Source organism: Primulina tabacum, chromosome 1 (genome assembly GCF_025594145.1).
Source record: "Primulina tabacum isolate GXHZ01 chromosome 1, ASM2559414v2, whole genome shotgun sequence".
NCBI lineage: Eukaryota > Viridiplantae > Streptophyta > Magnoliopsida > Lamiales > Gesneriaceae > Primulina > Primulina tabacum.
The window spans coordinates 56,544,828-56,565,388 of NC_134550.1; the positions used below are offsets into that span (position 1 = coordinate 56,544,828).

At 33.1% G+C, this 20,561-nt stretch overlaps 2 protein-coding genes across 6 annotated transcripts; both read right to left on the reverse strand.

Annotated features, from left to right (window-relative positions):
• Positions 1-1,765: 1,765 nt before the first annotated feature.
• Positions 1,766-5,118, reverse strand: LOC142552722 (UDP-galactose/UDP-glucose transporter 2-like). The gene is made up of 7 exons (XM_075662499.1): positions 4,651-5,118; positions 3,791-3,819; positions 3,490-3,691; positions 3,025-3,267; positions 2,820-2,921; positions 2,613-2,720; positions 1,766-2,177 (listed from the first exon to the last, which is right to left on the reverse strand). Exons 1-7 carry the CDS (start codon positions 4,774-4,776, stop codon positions 1,923-1,925), a joined length of 1,065 nt encoding a protein of 354 aa, XP_075518614.1. The 5' UTR covers positions 4,777-5,118; the 3' UTR covers positions 1,766-1,922.
• Positions 5,119-14,464: 9,346 nt separating this feature from the next.
• Positions 14,465-17,834, reverse strand: LOC142552731 (protein-ribulosamine 3-kinase, chloroplastic). Of its 5 annotated transcripts, none has more exons than XM_075662526.1 (9): positions 17,670-17,834; positions 17,006-17,117; positions 16,391-16,481; positions 16,239-16,313; positions 16,075-16,163; positions 15,699-15,817; positions 15,327-15,467; positions 14,852-14,955; positions 14,465-14,772 (listed from the first exon to the last, which is right to left on the reverse strand). In XM_075662526.1, the coding sequence occupies exons 1-9, from the start codon at positions 17,776-17,778 to the stop codon at positions 14,620-14,622; spliced, it is 993 nt and encodes a 330-aa protein (XP_075518641.1). In that variant the 5' UTR covers positions 17,779-17,834; the 3' UTR covers positions 14,465-14,619. The 5 variants fall into 5 exon arrangements, with proteins under 5 accessions (XP_075518641.1, XP_075518632.1, XP_075518624.1 ...); XM_075662517.1 differs by having other exon boundaries at positions 14,852-14,928; positions 16,964-17,117; XM_075662509.1 differs by having other exon boundaries at positions 16,964-17,117.
• Between the last annotated feature and the right edge of the window lie 2,727 nt (positions 17,835-20,561).

Sequence of the window (20,561 nt, forward strand, 5' to 3'; positions counted from 1 at the left end):
TTATCTTTATCTTAATTTTAAAAAATTAGATTAAAAATTCATTAATTCGACAATAACAAAAAATTGTATCAACCTTTAAAATTATTTTTTAAATTTTAAAATAAATATATCATTTTAAATAACAAGTATGGGAAAAAATCATTTATTTTATAACTTATTAACTTTAAATATCAAAACTTATATTATTACTAATTATTAATTAGAGGATGATGTTTTCGAAATTTTTAAATTATCTATAGTATCTATTATCTATATTATTATTATATTATTAAGTTTGAGATGCCTGGAGTAACTAATTTTTTGTGTCATTATCTGTTTTAATAATTATATTTATAAATAAAGTGTTAAAATTTTAAAGCAAGACACGTGGAACTCAGAGGATAGATCCTTATTTTTCTAAGCATTAAGTTGTAGGTTTAATTCTTATTTGAATCTTTTTTCTTTTTTTTCTTAATTATTATTTTTAATTAATATATCAAAATTACAGTATAGTTTCTTACTATTTCTTATAATTATATTTTAATTCTCATTTAAATATAAATAAATTAAATTATAAAAATATTGTATAAGTACGAAATGTGAACATCAGTACACTACTATTATTATAAGTTACAGTTCTTAATTACTATTACTCTAATAGAGTCTTATAATTGAGTGTAATAAGAACTATATTTTTTTTTTTTCATATCTCGTGAATATTTTCAAAATACACATAATTTTGAATTGTTTTTCTTTTTATTTGATCCAATTGAATAAGTTTTAAATAATTTAGTCTCATCGGCAATTATTTTCAATGCAATCTAGTAATAAATGATGTTGTATAACTGTAAATCGGGGGAAAAATACCCAAAGTTAAATTTTTTTCAGTCCAGTCCCTAATAATTATATTTTAACTCTACACTAACTAGTGAGATGATATCTTATCTTCACATCTCTAAGTTAATATTATTTTTTATTTTAAAAAAAAAAATCTGAACCTTAAATCTCATTTCATATCACGATCTAGCTTATAAAATACCACGTTTTGTGTAAAAGTGTACCACATTATCGAATATCTAGTACCACAAATTATTGCAGACTATATACCAACTTAGATATAAATCATAGTTTAATATCATTATTCTATCAAAAAACAGTAACTATATCATGTATTATATGCAAATTTAATGTAATGATATGAAATAAGATATAAAACTAGGTTTTAGTTTCTTACTTATTTTAAATTACCAAACATTCTATAACTATTTTATCACCTTTTTGATGTTCCACAATTCAAATATTTTTATCAACTTTTTTTCTCTAAGGAGAACAATAGAAGCTATGTACAAATTAATTTGAATATTTTTTAACATAAGTGTTATGGCATCGTACGTTTGTGGTAAATGATATACATGAGATGATATTGTTGTTGTATATGTTAAGATGTACTACATGTTCGTGTTCATTGCACCATAGTCTAGCTTATAGTGTATCACGTTTTGTGTCAAAGTGTACCACATTATCGAAGATCTAGTACCATAAATTCATGCAAATTATATACTAACTTAGATTTAATTAATAGAAAAGTGATGTAAAGTAGGAAAATAAAATTGAATTAAAGGAGAAAATGATATAAAATATGAAAAATGGAGTGAATTCAAAAAAAACTCTGTACATGATGAAGTGAAAAATACTATTTTATGACATAAAACTGATTATGAAGTTGAGTTTATGGTTTGAGATTTATCTCTACTTCTCATTTATATAATTGCATTAAAACATAGTTTTAAAGAAAAAGGATGTGCTTGACAATTGACATGGCGAATAAATAAATAAATAAAATCTAAGATACATTACAAGGTAAGACAGTGATCAATCAATTTCAAACCAATATTTCCTTCTTCTTGCACCAGATGATTCTCCTCTTTCGAATATACTACGTTTCAAACCAAAGGTCTTTTCTCTTCATCTTCTTGAATCCCGGTTTGAAACCCACCATCTTCCCTCGGCTGTATAATTTCAATCTTGGCATGGGAATTAGATGCTGCGTGTTGCTTTGAAGGCTTGCAATCAGGTAACATCTTTAACACGATGCCCATTGCTATCAGCAACAGCCCACTTCCGTGTTGTTCAGTTAGTGGCTTGGTGAAAATCATATACGATAGCAATAATGTGACGGCTTTCCGAGCAGTCGTTATCTGCATTAAGTTTGTGTTGATATGAACATGAATATCAACATCAAAGGCAAAGTGTAGGGGGGGAGTAAGATGGGAGTGAACCAGAAAGGACTTATTTGGCATACTGTAATTTATTGTATTTTGAAATGTAATCCACAGGAATCTGATCTTTTTTTATAAAATTTCGAAGAGAGGACATTAGCTCGCCACGTTGGGCTGCCTTTTAGTGTGATTCTTTAGTTAATGGGTGAGCTGAACTGATCAAGAAATGTTGATACAAATGCATTTGGCGAGGTCGAAACTACTATTTCCGAAAAAATTATGAATAAAGTTTCAGAATTTTTGGAGAACATGGTCTTCTGCCTGTGATAGATAAGTCAACAATTGCTCGTGGTGGTTAGATCAACAGACCGTGTGAGTTCTAGTTGGAAGTAAAGAAGCACGACTTCTACGTACCATGGCAGTGGTGGCGGCGCCAAACAGAGCAATGAGAGAGAGTACGGACACTTGCCCAATAAAAGTGGCCATGGCTTCAAAAACAAGAACTCCATATACATAAAGATGCTGCATCGAGAACCAACATAGATGAAAATAAATATTGATTTAACTGGAATACGTTTGTCCTTGTTCAGGGAAAATAGTTAATGTTTAAATAGTCCATACTTCTGAGCAAGCAGTCCAAGCCTTAAATAGTTCTCCTGTGACCAGCATTGGTGGGATCAAGAAAGGCATGCCAACCAGGGTCGAGCAGAAGAGCATTTCTGTCTATTATAAGATTGGGATACATAAGAAAAAATAAAAAAATACCTATGGTCGGCAATCATGTGTGACCACCAAAAAAATGAATCACATTTACAATGTACCTTACCTGCGTTGTTTCAGGATTCATGGTAAAGATAGCTTCTTGTAAGTTCCCAAGAAATGAATCCATAATCAATGCACCAGTTACCATCAAGACACCGATCACACTGAAGTTAGGAGACGTTTGGGCGTCTGCTAAGGTGAAAAGAATCAAGCCAACTACCAAAAGTACAGCAGATAAATATTCATGAGACGGATACTTTCTTTTAAGTCCAGGGATGAAAGAGCCCATTATCATCACCGGTATAACCTGAAATTCATACATAATGGCTGACTAACAAGTGGACAAAATTTACAAGAAATAAAAATAAAAAAATTCCACATCAACGATGATAAAACAGAGATGGACCAACGTTTCAGCAAAGAGCAGACAATTTCATTGGACAACTTAATCTTTCAATAATCATGGACAACACAGCCCAAAATTAAACCAAAAAATGTTTCAAGCCATAAAAAAGTAGTTACTTTTCACCTTAGTTGATTTGAACATGATTTGTGCCGGATAATTCAGAAAAGCCAGAGAACCTTTCGTAAGTCCATTAGAACCCATAAGCACCGCAGAGAGCTTCACATAAGTCTTCCATGGATTCACCATTTGGTTGGTGGTGAATCCTTGCAGATAAATCAGTAAAATGTAAACCCAACCTTGCACAAAGGTGAAGTACCATCCATAACTACAATTAAACCAACCGCCGAATAAATCAAAACAAGACTATAAAACTGCCAAAAATGCCCAAAATCAAGTATTATTATACTCCTAAATCGAATCTTACCTGAATTGGAGTCTGTTGTAAACATACTCCTGAAATCAAGGGGAAAAAACAGAACTTTACTCCAAAACCGAAAAAGAGAATGACTTTTTTCCAAGAAGCAAGCACACTAAGTAGCATGCATGATCAAATAAGTTTATATGAAAAACTCCAAATTGCAGAAAATCTGAGCAACAAGAGTAGAAACTTAATATATGTGTGTTTGCTTGCTTAACCTTATGCCTAAATGAACCGTAACTAGTAAAACAAAACAGGGCCACACCGGGGATTTTCTTCCCACCGCGAGGACTGTTCTGCGTATGGTATCGACAGATGCCTCTACTGCAAATCACCCAAAAAATATTTCATGATTGACCCACAAGCTTTTTGGAACTTTTAGAACATTATAACTCTCTGTAACATCAGTCAAATCCCAAAATTCTATAGCAATTCCTACTGGCACAAATATATTTTTAAAAGAGGAGAAGCTAATTAACAGCCAGGAAGTTACTGAACGACGAAGGTGAAAGGTCGCAGTAAAAACTCCAATTCTCTATCGTTATTCATTAAATTCTTGATATCCATACATATTGAGTCATACTGAATAATGTCTAAAAACAACAATTGAAGATCACAATCACATTATTGATGACAGAGGAATGCCATGAAATCAAACAAAATCAAACCTTTGACCAACCCAAAAACATTGGAAAAAATAAACTTAAGCAAATACAAAATACAAAAACAAATGAAAGGAGTTAACCCTTCAACATTTATAGTGGCCAGCAACTCTTCAAGATTTTTTTTAAAAAATAACATACATTCACACACAAGAAACCAAACAACAGGAAAAAAAACACACACACAAAAGATTGATCACTTACCTCACATATACCATTAACAAGGTACCCAAAGAAAAAACCACAACAACAGATAAGAAACTGCTGCCATCTGGGCCGTCCACTAAGTGAGATTCCGAACAAGGACCGCGCCTGTTCTTCATTCTTCATCTTTTCTTTTCTTTTTTTTGCTTCACTCACCTCTTTTCGTAGAAGAGCAAAAACCCGTTTCAAAAACTAAGAAAAAAAATGGGTCTTCGACATTGAATTCGCTTCAATTCAAATTAATAATCGTGGACTGAATTCAATGAGTCTGCATGTTGAAATCGAAGAACCAATAAAGAAAACGAATACAAGGAAAATGAATCGGTTACAGCTGCGTTAACAGAATGAGTAATCATTTCATACGTATGTCATATACAAATCATGTGTAAGTATAGCATACGTGTTCATTCAAGAATGTTGGAGAGCGAAGATGAAAGAGTTTGGGACTTTTAAGCAATATTATTTTATTGGGGGTGGTGGAGGAGATAGTAATTTATGGAATTTAAAAAGATTTATATGCCAAGAATAAGCCGTATGTATGGCAATTAATTTATGAATAGGTCTCTGCTAAGATGATCTCACGAATCTTTATATATGAAATGTGTCAATTTTACTGATATTTACAATAAAAAATAGTACTCTTAGTATAAAATGTAATAGCCAAGCTTGGTGAACGGTATGGTTTAAGATTTCGTATGATTATTGGCTATTTGGATAAGTTTAAGTATAGTTTTGATGTTAAGGATGACGATTTATGATTTATAGTATTGTTGATGATAGATGTTGTGTAGTTTGATTGTATCGTCATTACGATTAAATTCATGATAATTCGTATGTTGAGCCAATTGGTATGAGGCCAATTGGAGTGGTTAGATAAGACATAGATGTGTAACTTTCTTATTTTGAGTTTTGTTCAAATCATTGTGGAAGGTAAGCCAAAAGTGCCCCGAAGTGTGTCGTGTGTTTCGACGTTCATCCAGTGACATATGTTGGGAGATTTAGCATAACTTTTTACTCAGACCTCCAAATGATCTGAAATTTTGAGAGGTTCAAGAAAAGACATAGAGCTACAACTTTGTAGTTTACCATTTTTCCAAATTATGATGGAAAGAGGCGTTTCGGAGGCGATCTTTGGAGAAGCTGTGCGCAGAGTGGAGAGCGCACCCACGCTCTAAAAGATGACCGCACCCGCGGTCTACTGTTTCAAATTTTTGGATGAGTTGCCGAAGGCATAGCGCACCCGCGGTGCATGGGCTAGCGCACCCGCGGTCTGTGAACAGTAAAGTCGTATTTTTGGTGTTTTAAGGTATAAAATAGGTGGAGACTTCACTTTTCTCTCATTTCTTTCCCATTCTCTCGGTTTCTTCAGAGCAAGGAAGCTAGGGTTCCTTTTCCTTTCATTTCCTTCCTTTGATTCAAGCATTTTGTTGGATTATTGAAGTGAGATCAAGATAGTTTTGGGTTCAAGGAAGCTAAGGTAAGCTTTTGGTCTAGTTTATTCTTAATTTTTGGTGTTGGAGATGATATGGGTTTGTTGATGGTGTTGGTTTATGGATTAATTGATATGGGTTTTTGATTATTGAGATATTGATGGTATTATATATGGTTTATTGTTGTAGGAATTCAACCAAGGGTTTAGATTGAAGGTGTTCTTGTTGGTAGTAAGTGGAATTCATTTCCTTGTGCTCACATGATAATATATGTATGGTATTTCAATGGTTTTAACATGTTATTCCCTTCATTTGATTCATGATTATGTATTGATACACTTGTTATATATATATATTGGAGGCATTTTATGTCTCAATTGTGAAAAAGAGAATACAAGAGAAAGAGTATGCAAAGTGTTTGATAAAATTCCCAAGAGAGAGTTCAAATGTTTTATGGATTGATAGATACATAGTCAGAGATTGCATGCAATTAGTTGATCAACGACCATAGGCTTATATCCCTCAGAGTTGTCGATTTATATCGATGGGATATAGATACAGAGATAGAGGTACTATATAGATATCAATCCAACCAGAGTAAAGAGAAATACCATCGTTATTGTTATTATTGCTATGATATTCATGTTTCAGAATATTCATGTTTCAGAGTTGATGGTATTTAATGTTTTCAAAGCCATGTTTTACAGAGTATGCTATGTATCCATTGTTATGTAAGAGTTCTACTTGCTGAGTTTTATACTCATTTCAGTTATTTCATGTGATGCAGATAAGAGTGACGGACCAGGACGTTGATTGTGGGCCGGGGTCATATGCATACCAAAGAGGGAAGGAAGAAGATATTTTGATGGCATTTTGGACATGATCATAAAAATGATATTTTGGTTTTATCATTTCATTGATCATGTATTTACTTTGTTTGTAAAGATTTTTATGTCAAGAACTTTTACCCTTCATTCTTCAAGAAAATTTTAAATTCCGCTGTTATTTTACTAAAACGGGTCAGAGCGTTACATAAAAAGTAATAATTTTTCATGTATGACCCAAATAAGATATTCATCTCACAAAATACGATTCGTGAAATTATCTCAAATAAATTTTTACCACAATTTATTCTATATTTAGACCAATCAAATAATAATAATTAGCCCCAAGCTAGAGAGTTGTTCGTTGGACAATACGTTCTTAGAGTAAGTGAAGATTTGTGTTAATTCGAATTTTCAATTTTTATTCAGTATGATTTATTGCGTGAATTCGAAATTTTATCTACTGTGAATATAATGATGACATGAACTTTACATATAATTTGTTTTTTTGTTGTGAAAAAGTAAAAATTTATGGTAAAAAGTAAAAATCTCAAACTCTCAAAATTTACCAAACTACACACTTTATAATATTTTTCTCTCTACTCAATTGTGATTTTCTTCACAAATGAGAGATCTATTTATAGAAAATCTTTACAAATAATCCAAAAATAAAATACATAATTACCTACATCATCACACACAAATTTCTAATTTTTACAACTCTTATTTTCAACATTCAATTATTCAATTATTACTTTTTCAATATTCAAATATATTATTTTCAACACTCCCCCTTGTGATGATGATCATGATACGATGATGTCTTCATTACGTGTTTTTGTACTGCCTCGTTAAAAACCTTACTAGGAAAAACCCATTGGGATAAAAACCATAGTAAGGGAAAAAGAGTGCAGTCACGTAAACTCCCCCTCATGTTGACACGAACAATTCTTCACAAATTTCGTAGATTGCGCATCCCAATATTATATATGTGCTTTCTGAATATCATCGTAGGAAGTGCCTTTGTGAAGATATCTGATGAGTTTTCACTTGATTGAATGTGACGAACATCAATACATTATTCTTCTCAAGCTCCTTGGTGAATGCGAAGAACTTAGGAGGAATATGTTTAGTTCTGTTGCTTTTTATGTATCCTTCTTTCATTTGAGCAGCACACGCAGCATTATCTTCATATAGTATCACAGGCTTCTCGTCAAATGATAATCCGCATGAGATTTGGATATGTTGGATCATTAATTTTAACCACACACATTCACGGCTTGCTTCATGTAGTGCAATAATCTCGGCATGATTTGATGAAGTTGTTAGGAGCGTTTGTTTCTGTGAACGCCAAGAAATTGTAGTGCCTCCATGAGTAAATACATATCCAGTTTGGGAACGTGCCTTGTGTGGATCAGATAAGTATCCAGCATCGGCATAACCAATTATACTTGGATTAGCATCTTTTGAATACAAAAGTCCCAAGTCTGTCGTTCCTCGTAGATAACGGAATATATGTTTAATTCCGTTCCAGTGTCTCTTTGTTGAACACGTGCTAAATCTTGCCTAACAAATTTACGGCGAAAGATATATAGGGCCTCGTACAATTTGTAAGATACATAAGGGCACCGATAGCACTTAGATATGGTACTTCTAGACCAAGAATATCTTCATCATCTTCACATGGACGGAATGGATCCTTTTCTATGTTTAATGATCTAACAACCATTGGAGTACTTAAATGATTTGATTTTTCCATATTAAAACGTTTAAGAATCTTTTCTGTATAATTTGTCTGGTGAACAAATATTCCACATTCTTTTTGTTCAATTTGTAAACTCAGACAATACTTGATTTTTCCAAGATCCTTCATTTCAAATTCTTCCTTCAAGTATGACACAACTTCTTGAATTTCCTTATTCGTTCCAATGATGTTTAAATCATCAACATATACAGCAATAATTACGCATCCGGATGTTGTTTTCTTAATGAAAACACAAGGGCATATTGAATTATTTACATATCCCTTTTTCATCAAGTGATCACTTAGTCGATTATACCACATTCGATCGGATTGTTTTAACCCATATAATGATCTTTGTAATTTCACAGAATAACATTCTCTGGGTTTTGAACTTTGTGCTTCATGCATCTTAAATCCTTCAGGGATTTTCATATATATATTGATATCAAGTGATTCATATAAGTAAGCTGTAACAACATTCATAAAACGCATTTTTAAATTTTCAGATACCGCCAAGCTAATCAAATACCGAAACGTAATTGCATCCATCACTGGGAGAATACGTTTCTTCATAATCAATTCCAGACCTTTGAGAAAAACCTTGTGTAACAAGTCGAGCTTTATATCTTACAATTTTATTTTTCTCATTTCGCTTTCGAATAAAAACCCATTTGTATCCAACAGGTTTTACACCTTCATGTGTAAGGACTATAGGTCCAAAAATATTACGTTTATTTAGCGAATCCAATTCAACTTGGATGACATCTTTCTATTTTATCCAATCGGCCAATCCTGTCGATTTTTACATTCACCAAAAGATTTTGGTTCATGATCTTCATTATCATTTATGATGTCAATTGCCACATTATAAGGAAATATATCATCAATTTCTTCTATATCTTTTCGGTTCCATATTTTTCCAGTATTAATATAATTGATAGAGATTTCACGATTCTCGTCAGTTTGTGGTTTTCACAGAACATTTTCATCATCATGTGTTTCTTCAGGAACATCATTCTCTATTTTGTGATCATCATGTGTTTCTTCAGGAACATCATTCTCTATTTTGTAATCATCATGTGTTTCTTCAGGAACATCATTCTTTATTTTGTGATCATCGTGTTTCTCTATGAATTTTCTTTTTCGAGGATTTTTATCCTTGGAACCGACTTGCCTTCCACGCTTCAGGCGTTTAATGACATCATGAGTATCTTCAATTTGTTTCTTCAGAATTTCAATTCGAGCAGGAGCATTTACAGCATGTATATATGATTTAGTTACCCCTTTTATGTCTGCAAATGCATCTGTTATTTGATTTGCTATTCTTTACAAGTGCACAATTTGCTGTACATCTTTTCCATATTGTTTTGTTCTTGGATCCAGATGTAACAATGATGATACATACCATGTAATTTCCTTTTCGGTATGTTTCTGTTCTCCCCCTAACATTGGCAAGATTTCCTCATTAAAATGACAATCAGCAAAACGTGCTGTGAACACGTCGCCTGCCTGAGGTTCAAGATATCGAATGATTGATGGACTATCATAACCGATATAAATTTCAACCTTTCTTTGAGGTCCCATTTTCTTTCGTTGAGGTGGTGCAATAGGCACATACACCATGCATCCAAAAATTCTCAGACGAGAAATGTCTGGTTCTTTACCAAATGCAAGCTGCAATGGGGAGTATTTATGATATGCACTTGGTCTGATGCGAATTAATGAAGCAGCATGTAAAATTGCATGTTCCCATATAGAAATAGGGAGCTTTGTTTTCATAATCATTGGTCTAGCAATCATTTGCAGATGTTTAATCAATGATTCAGCCAATTCATTCTGTGTATGTACATGAGCAACATGATGCTCAACAATGATTCCCATAGACATACAATAATCATTGAAAGTCTGGGAAGTAAATTCACCAGCATTATCAAGTCTAATTTTCTTGATTGTATAATCGGGAAATTGATTCCTCAATTTTATTATTTGAGCAAGTAATCTTACAAATGCAACATTTCGAGTTGACAATAAACATACATGTGACCATCTGCTGGAGGCATCAATTAATACCATAAAGTATCTGAATGGTCCACATGGTGGATGGATTGGTCCACCAATATCACCCTGAATACGTTCAAGAAACATTGGTGATTCAGTTTGGATTTTGGCTGGCGATGGTCTTATAATAAGTTTTTCAAGAGAACATGCTTTACATTGAAACTTATTATTCTGAAAGATCTTCTGGTCTTTCAGTGGATGACCATGTGTATTTTCTATAATTCTTCGCATCATTGTTGAACCAGGATGTCCTAATCGATAATGCCAATTGGTTAATATTGAAGAATTATCTATTACCATGTTTGATTCAATGGGACTTATATGTGTATAATGCAATCCAGTAGGGAGCATTGGTAGTTTTTCAATCACATATTTCTTTCCTGATTTATATGTGGTAAGACACATATATTTCTCATTGCCTTCATTCATTGTTTGAGTATCATACCCATGGGAATATATATCATTAAAACTCAACAAATTTCTTTTCGATTGTGGTGAATATAAAGCATCATTGATCAAAAATTTTGTACCATTAGGTAACAAAAATTGTGCTTTACCACATCCTTCAATCAAGTCTACAGGACCTGATATTGTATTCACCGTTGTTTTTGTTGGTTTTAGTTCCAAGAAATATCTTTTATCTCGGAGGATAGTGTGCGTTGTACCACTATCGGGTATACAAACTTCAGCTTTGCTCATAGCATTTTCCATATTTGAACTTCAAAAAAATATGCAATGAAATAAGATTAGTGACAATACATATGTAAATATAACACATATCATAATTGTACAATAAAACATTATTATATGAATACATGAAAAATAAATTATTGTACATTTATATTCTACCATTATATTGTTCATTCTCAGAAAAATCATTGAGAAAATCAGTAGCATCAATATTGTTCATTTCTATCCCACCAACATATTGATCATTTCCAGAGAAATTATTCATAAAATCAGCAGCATCAAAATGAGTTGAATCACTCAAACGGTCACTTCGTTCAGTGAAGTTGGTCTCTTTTTCTTTCCCCTTTATCGATTCTTTATAGAGCTTGCAAAGGTGCTCAGGGGCTCAACAAATACGAGACCAATGTCCTGGAGTGCCGCATCTGAAACAAGAACTTTCAAATCTTTTCGAGTGATTTTCATTAACACTCATGTTCTCATGATGTCTTTTCTGTGGGTGGTTCATGACGCCCTTTTGAGATGAGTTATAAAAATAACTATCTCTATTGTTTTCAAAACCACGGCCTCGACCACGACCACAGCCAATTCCACGTCCACGACCACGACCACGTCCTCGACCTCGACCTCGACCTCGACCAAAACCTTGTCTTTGAATTTGATTTTGGTTTTCAGGTTTAAATTCATTTTTACTCACAGCATTTACTTCTGGAAATGCTGTTGATACAGTGGGTCGGGACTGATGATTTCTCATTAATAGCTCATTGTTCTTTTCCGCCACAAGAAGACATGCGATGAGTTCAGAATATCTCGCAAATCCACGCACTCTGTATTGTTGCTGTAGAGTTATATTTGATGCGTGAAACGTGGAAAATGTTTTTTCAAGCATTTCCGATTCTGTAACCTCATGTCCACAAAATTTTAGCTGCGAGATTATTCGATACATCGCTGAATTATAATCACCGACTTTCTTAAAATCTTGGAATCTTAACATATTCCATTCATCACGGTCGGTCGGAAGTATAACTTCCCTTATATGTTCAAATTTTTCTTTCAATCCTTTCCACAGAGTCATGTGATCTTTTTCGATGAGATATTCACATTTTAAACCTTCATCAAGATGTCGACGCAAAAATATTATAGCTTTTGCTTTTTTCTTGTGATGAAGATATATCATTTTCTTTTATGGTCTCATTTAGACCCAATGACTCAATATGCATTTCTACATCGAGAGTCCATGGCATATAATTTTTTCCCGTGATATTAAGAGCAATGAATTCGAGCTTTGCCAAGTGTGACATGGTGGTACTAAAAAAAAATTACGATTCATTTTATTAGTTAATGAATATTGCAATACAAAGTAATGGATAAACAACAACTACAAGCATTTGTAAAAATAAAGAAAACACACGAGGAGGATATTCTCCAATAAATACAAGACTCGTGAGTATAATAACCAAAATAATTAAAAATATCATTGAGAAAGTCATCTTCTTTTTTCTTCGAAAATTTGATGAAGAATAATTTTTAGAGAAGAAGTGAAAGTTGGAGTGATTGAATGTGTTTGTGAGATCATATTTATATGGCAAAAACTAGCCGTTTTGTTACCGTTTATGACCGTTGGTGTACAAAAAATAAATGTATGTATTTGTATAATTTTATGGTAATAATATGATGTATATAATATTAGTCATATTTAAATAATTATATATATCATATCACATTATTATAATGCGGTGTCACAAGTTATTTTGTTTAAAAACCTTATAGGCTTTTATACTTGTCGTATCCTTTACCGGGAGTGTGGGATGTCGTCTTAACATCCTCCCAGGATTTATAACAAGTTTTTGAAAAATTTATTTTTTATTATTTCTGAATAATATTATATTATATATTAAATATATACACAATAAATAAACAGTAAAATAAATATTATTACTTTTGTTACCTTTTTCTTCTGTTTTGGAGCTAGCAAATATATGGAGGACCTTTAGAGCTTCGTGCTGATAACGTGTTGTGAAAAAGTAAAAATTTATGGTAAAAAGTAAAAATCTCAAACTCTCAAAATTTACCAAACTACATACTTTATAATATTTTTCTTTCTACTCAATTGTGATTTTCTTCACAAATGAGAGATCTATTTATAGAAAATCTTTACAAATAATCCAAAAATAAAATACATCATTACCTACATCATCACACACAAATTTCTAAATTTTACAACTCTTATTTTCAACATTCAAATATTCAACTATTACTTTTTCAATATTCAAATATATTATTTTCAACATTTTTAAAGTTGTCAAACTTTTTATTCATTATTTTACATGTTCATTTCGATTTTGTGGTAATTTCTTTCTTCCTTTTTTTCTCTTAAGAAAAACAGAGAATATACATTTTGGGCTTTTAAAATTTATTATATATAAAAAACAATACCATAACATGAATTACTTCAATGGTCCCTTGTATGATAAATCATTTATCGTGACTTGTAAGTTATACAAGTGTAACACACACGAGAGGCTTAATTTTATATTTATTTTTAGAATTATATCCCACAAATATTATGTTATCTTGCAATTATACTAAAATAATATACTTCTCTTGCGAGACGATCTCACGAATCTTTATCTGTTAGACAGAGTGATACTCTTGACATAAAAAATAATATTTTTCATAGATGATCCAAATATAAGATTTGTCTCACAAAATACGACATGTGAGATCATCTCACAAAAGTTTTTAACTATTTTGATATATATCTTTTACCATCTTAATATTATTTAGAAATACCACAAATTTCATCATTTTTCCTCTCATAAACGTATACTTTTATAATAGATTCGAATATTAAGCTGAAGTATATTTTATCAGGCAAACATAACTCGGATGACATCCAAGTTATTTGATTGTTCGTCACCATATCTATTACCATTAACATATGAATGGTGAAATATTAGCTTTTGACTTACCTAAAATATCCTTATTATTTTTAAATTAATTTTATATAATTATATTTCCTTCTAAAAATAAATTTTTTAGCAACAATATTTTGTTTAAATTGTAAAAAATTAAAATATAAACATTTATTTTATATCCATTATTTTCCACACATCACCTCCAGAAAATTTGGGCACCTTTTGAATTGTACATATACGATATTAATCATGGCCTTTACAGCGTAATACGAACTTGGTGATGTACAGAGAGTAAAACTCCACTTATTTCAAACATTAGCTTTCAGCATCTGCAGGTAGCCATCGATGATGGACATGGCCGACGAGCGGTAACCAGATCCGAACAGATTATAATGATTCAAGTAATGATACAGCATGTAAAGATCTCTCCTTTTCTCAAAACCTGGTTGTTTAGGCATCACCTGATTGATCCCTCAAAAACACAAAAATACGCATCAGAAAACATCGAATATGATGAGCGGGTGATCAAGTGTATGTTACCTCAAAGTAGGCATTGTAGAACGATCCTCCAAATCCGGCACACCACGACATTCCAAATTCAGCCTCGCTATGTCCATCTGCAAGGACGTGAGTCGGTTCGCGAGCTTTTCGATCGAGTCGACTCGATAAATATTTTTCGTATTCGAACTAATAGAACTTGAACCAAACTTGAACATGTTCGAATATTTACAGCCGAACTCGAGCAAAAAAAATTAAAATTTTCGAGCTTCGAATCTAGCTCGAACTCGAATGTACTTAATTTGAGCCGAATTCGAACATTAAATTTTTACTAATATTCAACTTGATTTGGTTCGGTTACGCTCCCTTCCATCAACAATGTTTCAAAAAGAGATTTCAAGTACGATTTCTTAGTTCTGAGATATTCCACCCTCGCTAGTTGTTTACCCGAGTCCACAGAAAGTATGAGGGAAGAAAAATTGATGTGATAAGACACGATTCAGAAAACAAAACTTACAGTAACAAGCTGGGTCGAGTATAACAGGTTCGCCATTTTTGTCAGAGCAAACATTCCCGCTCCATAAGTCTCCATGTAACAAGCATGGCTCAATCATAGCATCTTCAAAGAGAGGTGCCATGTTCTTTACGAGCATTTGTCCTTCAAAAAACTAGCTAATTTTTCAGTATTTAAGAGGATCACAACTTCAAAGAAGATAAGTTTGCACACGTGTAGTATGTTAGTTTCCAATACTGAGAGAGAAGTATGCGACTCACTAATGAAATAATACTTTCCATGCTGAATTATCAATCTCATTTCCTAAAGCGCATTTATTACTTAGAAACTGGAAAAAAAATCTTTTATCCAACTTAAAAGATAAAAAAGATTTACCTTTTTCATAAATTAGGTAATCACCATACTGTTGTTGAGCCAACTTCAACTGGTAACCCAACCTGTGTACCCCATAAAATTCAATCCAGTCCGAAGTCCATGTGTTTATCTGCGGAGTACTGCATCAAGAGTGTTACCAGTTGGATCGCAATTATGACAAGAGGTTAACTACACGCTTATCACAAGTTCAAAGCTCACAAAACGGTAACAGAAACTCGACAACAAATACATTAAAATTTTAACAATACAAGTGCATATAACTTGAGAAAGAGAACAATATTTGCCAAATGTTTGTCTGAGATTTCTGTTTTCTCTCTGTTTAAGCATATGTCTGGGTAGTAGGTTTTTTGGTCAGGCAATATGAGAAAACAGTTACCTGCCAATTGTATTATCGACATCAAAACCAAAGCCTTTTTCAGATTTTCCTGCTTTATGCATTTCCGCAAGCTTCCTTCCTAGCACAGACTAAGGAGCGGAGAATTATCAAATGGGAACGATAAATTCTAACCAACTGAAAAAAGGAAGAGATTAACTCCTCACTTGATTGCCTCTAGATGCACCAAACTCGATATACTCCATGATGATGTATGAGCCACCCGTTGGTAGTTGTCCAACCTGAATGTATGAGAAAAAAATATACATACCATCAGCTATCATTGAGAGCGAAAGAAAGAAAGTAAAAATCTTCATACCTTTAATGGTTTTGGTACACGGATTGATCCAGTTGCATACATGGCATTAAGACCCAAAGCCTCTCCTTCAAACATCTCTGGACCAATACTCCTGTTTAACAATCAACAGAGTAAGATGATCATAAATTCTTTGCAGCAATGAAAATATTGTTACTACAGTCAATTGAATTTCAAACTACTATTTGGGTGACTAGAGGACGTATCATCCATTAATAGTTTAAGATCACACATGAGAACACCATGCAGTCCTGAGGGAATTGGAGGGTTAGAGGTCGAGACATTGAAATAATAACTCGTGCATCGAACAGATCCCCTGTTCAATTGATTCCAGAGCACGATGGTAACTTTTCTATTTAGAAAACATACTGTTAATCTAATTTATGCCCACTCATTGTCAAACACATCAGATCGAGGACTTCGTACCAATATTTAAGTAAAGAGCCTCTTAAATTACATTAACTGACATTACTGGAGTGTTGAGAGAAGTGATTCATCCCCCAAAAGAACAGGAGACAAACAAATGGAAATGCAACTCCACAATTCATTGCCACACTCTATTGTGGCTGTGCTTACCTGTTAGTTTTAACAAAGAAGGAGCCAGCATCTGAGTCATACCGAGTGGCACGATTGATGCAACCACCACCAATTGAACGAGTGCCAGTAATTTGAGTCGCCTTGCCTTCAGATAGGATCCACTCACGGATCAGATCCGCACCCATTGACGCCACTGTCAGTTTGCAAGTTATTTTCAATTTCATACGTATACTCCAAAGTTCAAGCAAGTCCTCGCTTTTCTTTTTCTAATTAGATTTTTGTGTCAACACGACAGAACTCCAAATGCACTATTTTCATACAGCAATAGAATGGGAAAAAAATTCTAGAACCAACACAGAAAACTTTTGAAAACTACAGACAATACACGTACTCAATACCATTTCATAACAAGATAATCAAGCAATAATTCAAAATCATGATTCAACATCTTCACTTCAATGTCAAAATAATCTGGCACCATTGAAATAAATCACAGAATAAGCTCCAAAAACCCACTTCAGAACCATGCAAAGATTAAGTTTTTAACCATTCTTTACAGTTCTAATTCAGACAAGAAAACAACCAAGATTATCAAGTAAATTCAAGAAGAACTTAGTGATGGGACAGTCTTGAACAAAAAAAATGATAAAATTAGCCGAATTCAATGATAAAAGCCGAGTCTAGCCTATAGCTTTTTAAAAACAAACAAAAAAAAGTTATATCCCTTCTTAGTTACCGCACTTACCGGTCAGCAGTTTGTGCCCAGTGTAGAAGAATCGACAGCGAGGAGCCGGCGGAGACAAAGAAGGAATGCAGGAGGAGAAAGAAATGGTTCCCGATAGCGCCACGGTCATTTTTCTCCTGCGAAATTTTTTACCGGCTCAGCAAAGACCAAGAAAAACCTCTACGCGTCAACATTGGCTTTAGTTGAATATTTGTTCTGTATCACCATGGGCAATTTTCGAGTTCTTGATTAGAATCTTATAAGTTATGTTTATGCACTCATATTTTTCAATTATTTTATAGATCGGGATAATATTATTTTCATTAAAATTCAATCCAACCTTGAATTGTATGTATTTTTTAGATTTTTCTGATGAATTTATGTCATCCTAAAACAACACTTGAGATTTGCGTAATATTTCTTGTTTGAGGATTCCGACTTCTTCCGCTACTTGCTTCATATATAAGTCATAGAATCGTAAACCTTTGAAATGGCTTCGAAGGCTTTGGCAGAAACCATATAGATCAAATGAAGATGAAAGTTTTTTTTTGACACGGACCGAGGAATTCATTGGAGCTGGATCAACACTGTTACGATATCGATTTTTTCGTGTCCAAAACGCAGCGGAAGTTTTAAATTTTTTTTTTTCACATTCAAAATTTCATTTGGACACTTCGTATGATTTAAATTAAACCTAAACATTCATATGGAGTTGGGTAATATACCTTTAGTGATATTTTCACTTGGCTCCAACTACTCCGGTAGCTCTTGTTGTAAATCCCTAGGAACGTTCTTCAAATCTACTTTCTTTAATCCTCCTATCAAGTCCACGACCGGATTACTTGTTTCTCTTCTAACTTGCGTTAGAAAGTGTAGAAGATGTTTTGTGTTTGAGATCAAGAAAGCAAAATGCAAAAACTCTTTTGAGAGCAAAAACTTTTCTTGCAAATTCAAGAATGTTTCGAATGCATGCTTGTGCAATAAGAATAATAAAATCCTTAATGATTTTCTAATCCATCCTTTACTTAATCAATTAGATTAATTAAGTTAATTATGTATTCTAATTGCATGACATATATTAGTCAATCTCGAATTTTTTTTAAATGCACATATTTTGAGAACATCATGCATTAATATTATTTTGCTTTGTGCGGATGTTTTTGAAATTATGGTATCATGAATATTTCATATTATATAAATCAATACCGTATTTTATAAAAACTTAATGAGCTATATTTTAACTCAATTATAATATAATTTGATTATTAAAGCTCATTTGAACTTTAATAAATTAGTATGATGTGTTTATACTCTTACAAGCCCATGATTCATGCTCTCATTACATTAATCTTATCATAATTTCGATCGGTGGATCAAATATTATCGATGTGACAATTTCAACTTGTTCGTTATTATGATGCACACTTTAGTTTTGAGATCACCAATGTCTAAATAATGGAGGTGTACTTCCTTTAATTGTTTTAGTAGTCATGCTCTCAAAATTTCTATAAGCTTTTATAAATTTTATTTATAAGCTTATCGATTGATCATATGAAACTTATTTCTTATAAATTCAACTTATTGGATTTATTATCTCAACGAGAACAAGTAAACCAGTGCTTGTGTGACCCTCAATTGTTCAGGGATACAGCTAGTCCTGGGTTCACAACTTTTTGTGATTCAGGACAATTTCATTTATTCGAACTTACCCTAATTTGCCCACATTTCATACACCAACATTTGATCATGAGAATGTGACAAATCATTTTCTGATTAAACCCATCGAATCATGGTAAGAGCATCTAGTATCATCGCCTCATGATTCCCTAGGTATCACTGATAGTGCATGCAAGAACCAGTCGGTTATGATTAACGTACAGTACGGTCCCTTCATCTCATATATCCCGATCGAATCTGCAACTATTAGTTCATCGAGGGTTGCATGTTAGATTCGATAGCTATATGATACAATCATGAAACATTAATATTGTCATCACATGTACAACTAAAGAACTCTTTCCCTAATATACATATCACACTCTGGCCAGAGATTTCATGCACTATTATCCCGTTAGATCACATAGGATATCAACACCCATATGTGAGCGGTGAATTCTCGACTACAATGCACTGACTTCTACATATATCACAATTGCACTCAACCTCGCCACTTTGTGACCCTCGTGGAGTCAGCAAACGAGTCAAAGCATAATCCTAGTTTGTAGAGCCTCAATGTTGTCTCGGGTCGTAGGAACTAATCACGTACAATCATAACCACATACTTTTTCTCTCAATGAATGATGACCACTTGGAAAGTCTGATGTAAGATTGTTCGGTACAATCATCATATGAATTTTCAACACTGTACAAAGCTTCATCACCTGTTGATCACCACCTACCAATATGGTAGAATAATTTTTTCATCGCCCCGGCTAGCTTGGATGGTGGGTGCATAAAGAGTCTTTACCAAGATATCAGATGCTCAATCTATCTCTATTTCTGTCATCAAAGCTTTGACTCTGTTACACATAATTTGTCAAGTATGATTTATCTGGTCAATGTGATTTGCAAGTTCCTGCATTGATCATTTGAATTTATCCATAGTACACAAAAAGGCAACGATCATGGGTTCCCAAGTTTTTTTTAAAAAAAAATCATTATGATCCATCCAATGGCTTGCAACCAAATACCACTTTCAAGCTATCAATCATTTAATTAAAAGTTATAATATTTAGTCAACGTGTAGCTTTATTTTCTTATATTTGTGGCAGCCGAAAGTGTACCACTTGAGTGATACTAATTCAGACTGTTGTACTCATGAGTTAAGGGATGTGCATGTCTATATGCCGATGTTTTCTCATATCTCTTAGAGATTAGTTTTACCGTTTCTATACGGCCGACCATGTTCCCAAC

What these genes read in the sequence shown, in the direction of transcription:
- LOC142552722 (XM_075662499.1), bottom strand. Translation starts at nt 4,776, where the DNA reads ATGAAGAATGAAGAACAGGCGCGGTCCTTGTTCGGAATCTCACTTAGT. An exon ending in TTGTTAATGGTATATGTGAG is followed by an intron (nt 3,820 to 4,650) that starts GTAAGTGATCAA and finishes CCTTGATTTCAG; the next exon opens with GAGTATGTTTACAACAGACT. An exon ending in TCATGTTCAAATCAACTAAG is followed by an intron (nt 3,268 to 3,489) that starts GTGAAAAGTAAC and finishes TATGAATTTCAG; the next exon opens with GTTATACCGGTGATGATAAT.
- LOC142552731 (XM_075662509.1), bottom strand. Translation starts at nt 17,778, where the DNA reads ATGACCGTGGCGCTATCGGGAACCATTTCTTTCTCCTCCTGCATTCCT. An exon ending in GTCGATAATACAATTGGCAG is followed by an intron (nt 15,818 to 16,074) that starts GTAACTGTTTTC and finishes CTCTTGATGCAG; the next exon opens with TACTCCGCAGATAAACACAT. An exon ending in TCTACAATGCCTACTTTGAG is followed by an intron (nt 14,773 to 14,851) that starts GTAACATACACT and finishes GGGATCAATCAG; the next exon opens with GTGATGCCTAAACAACCAGG.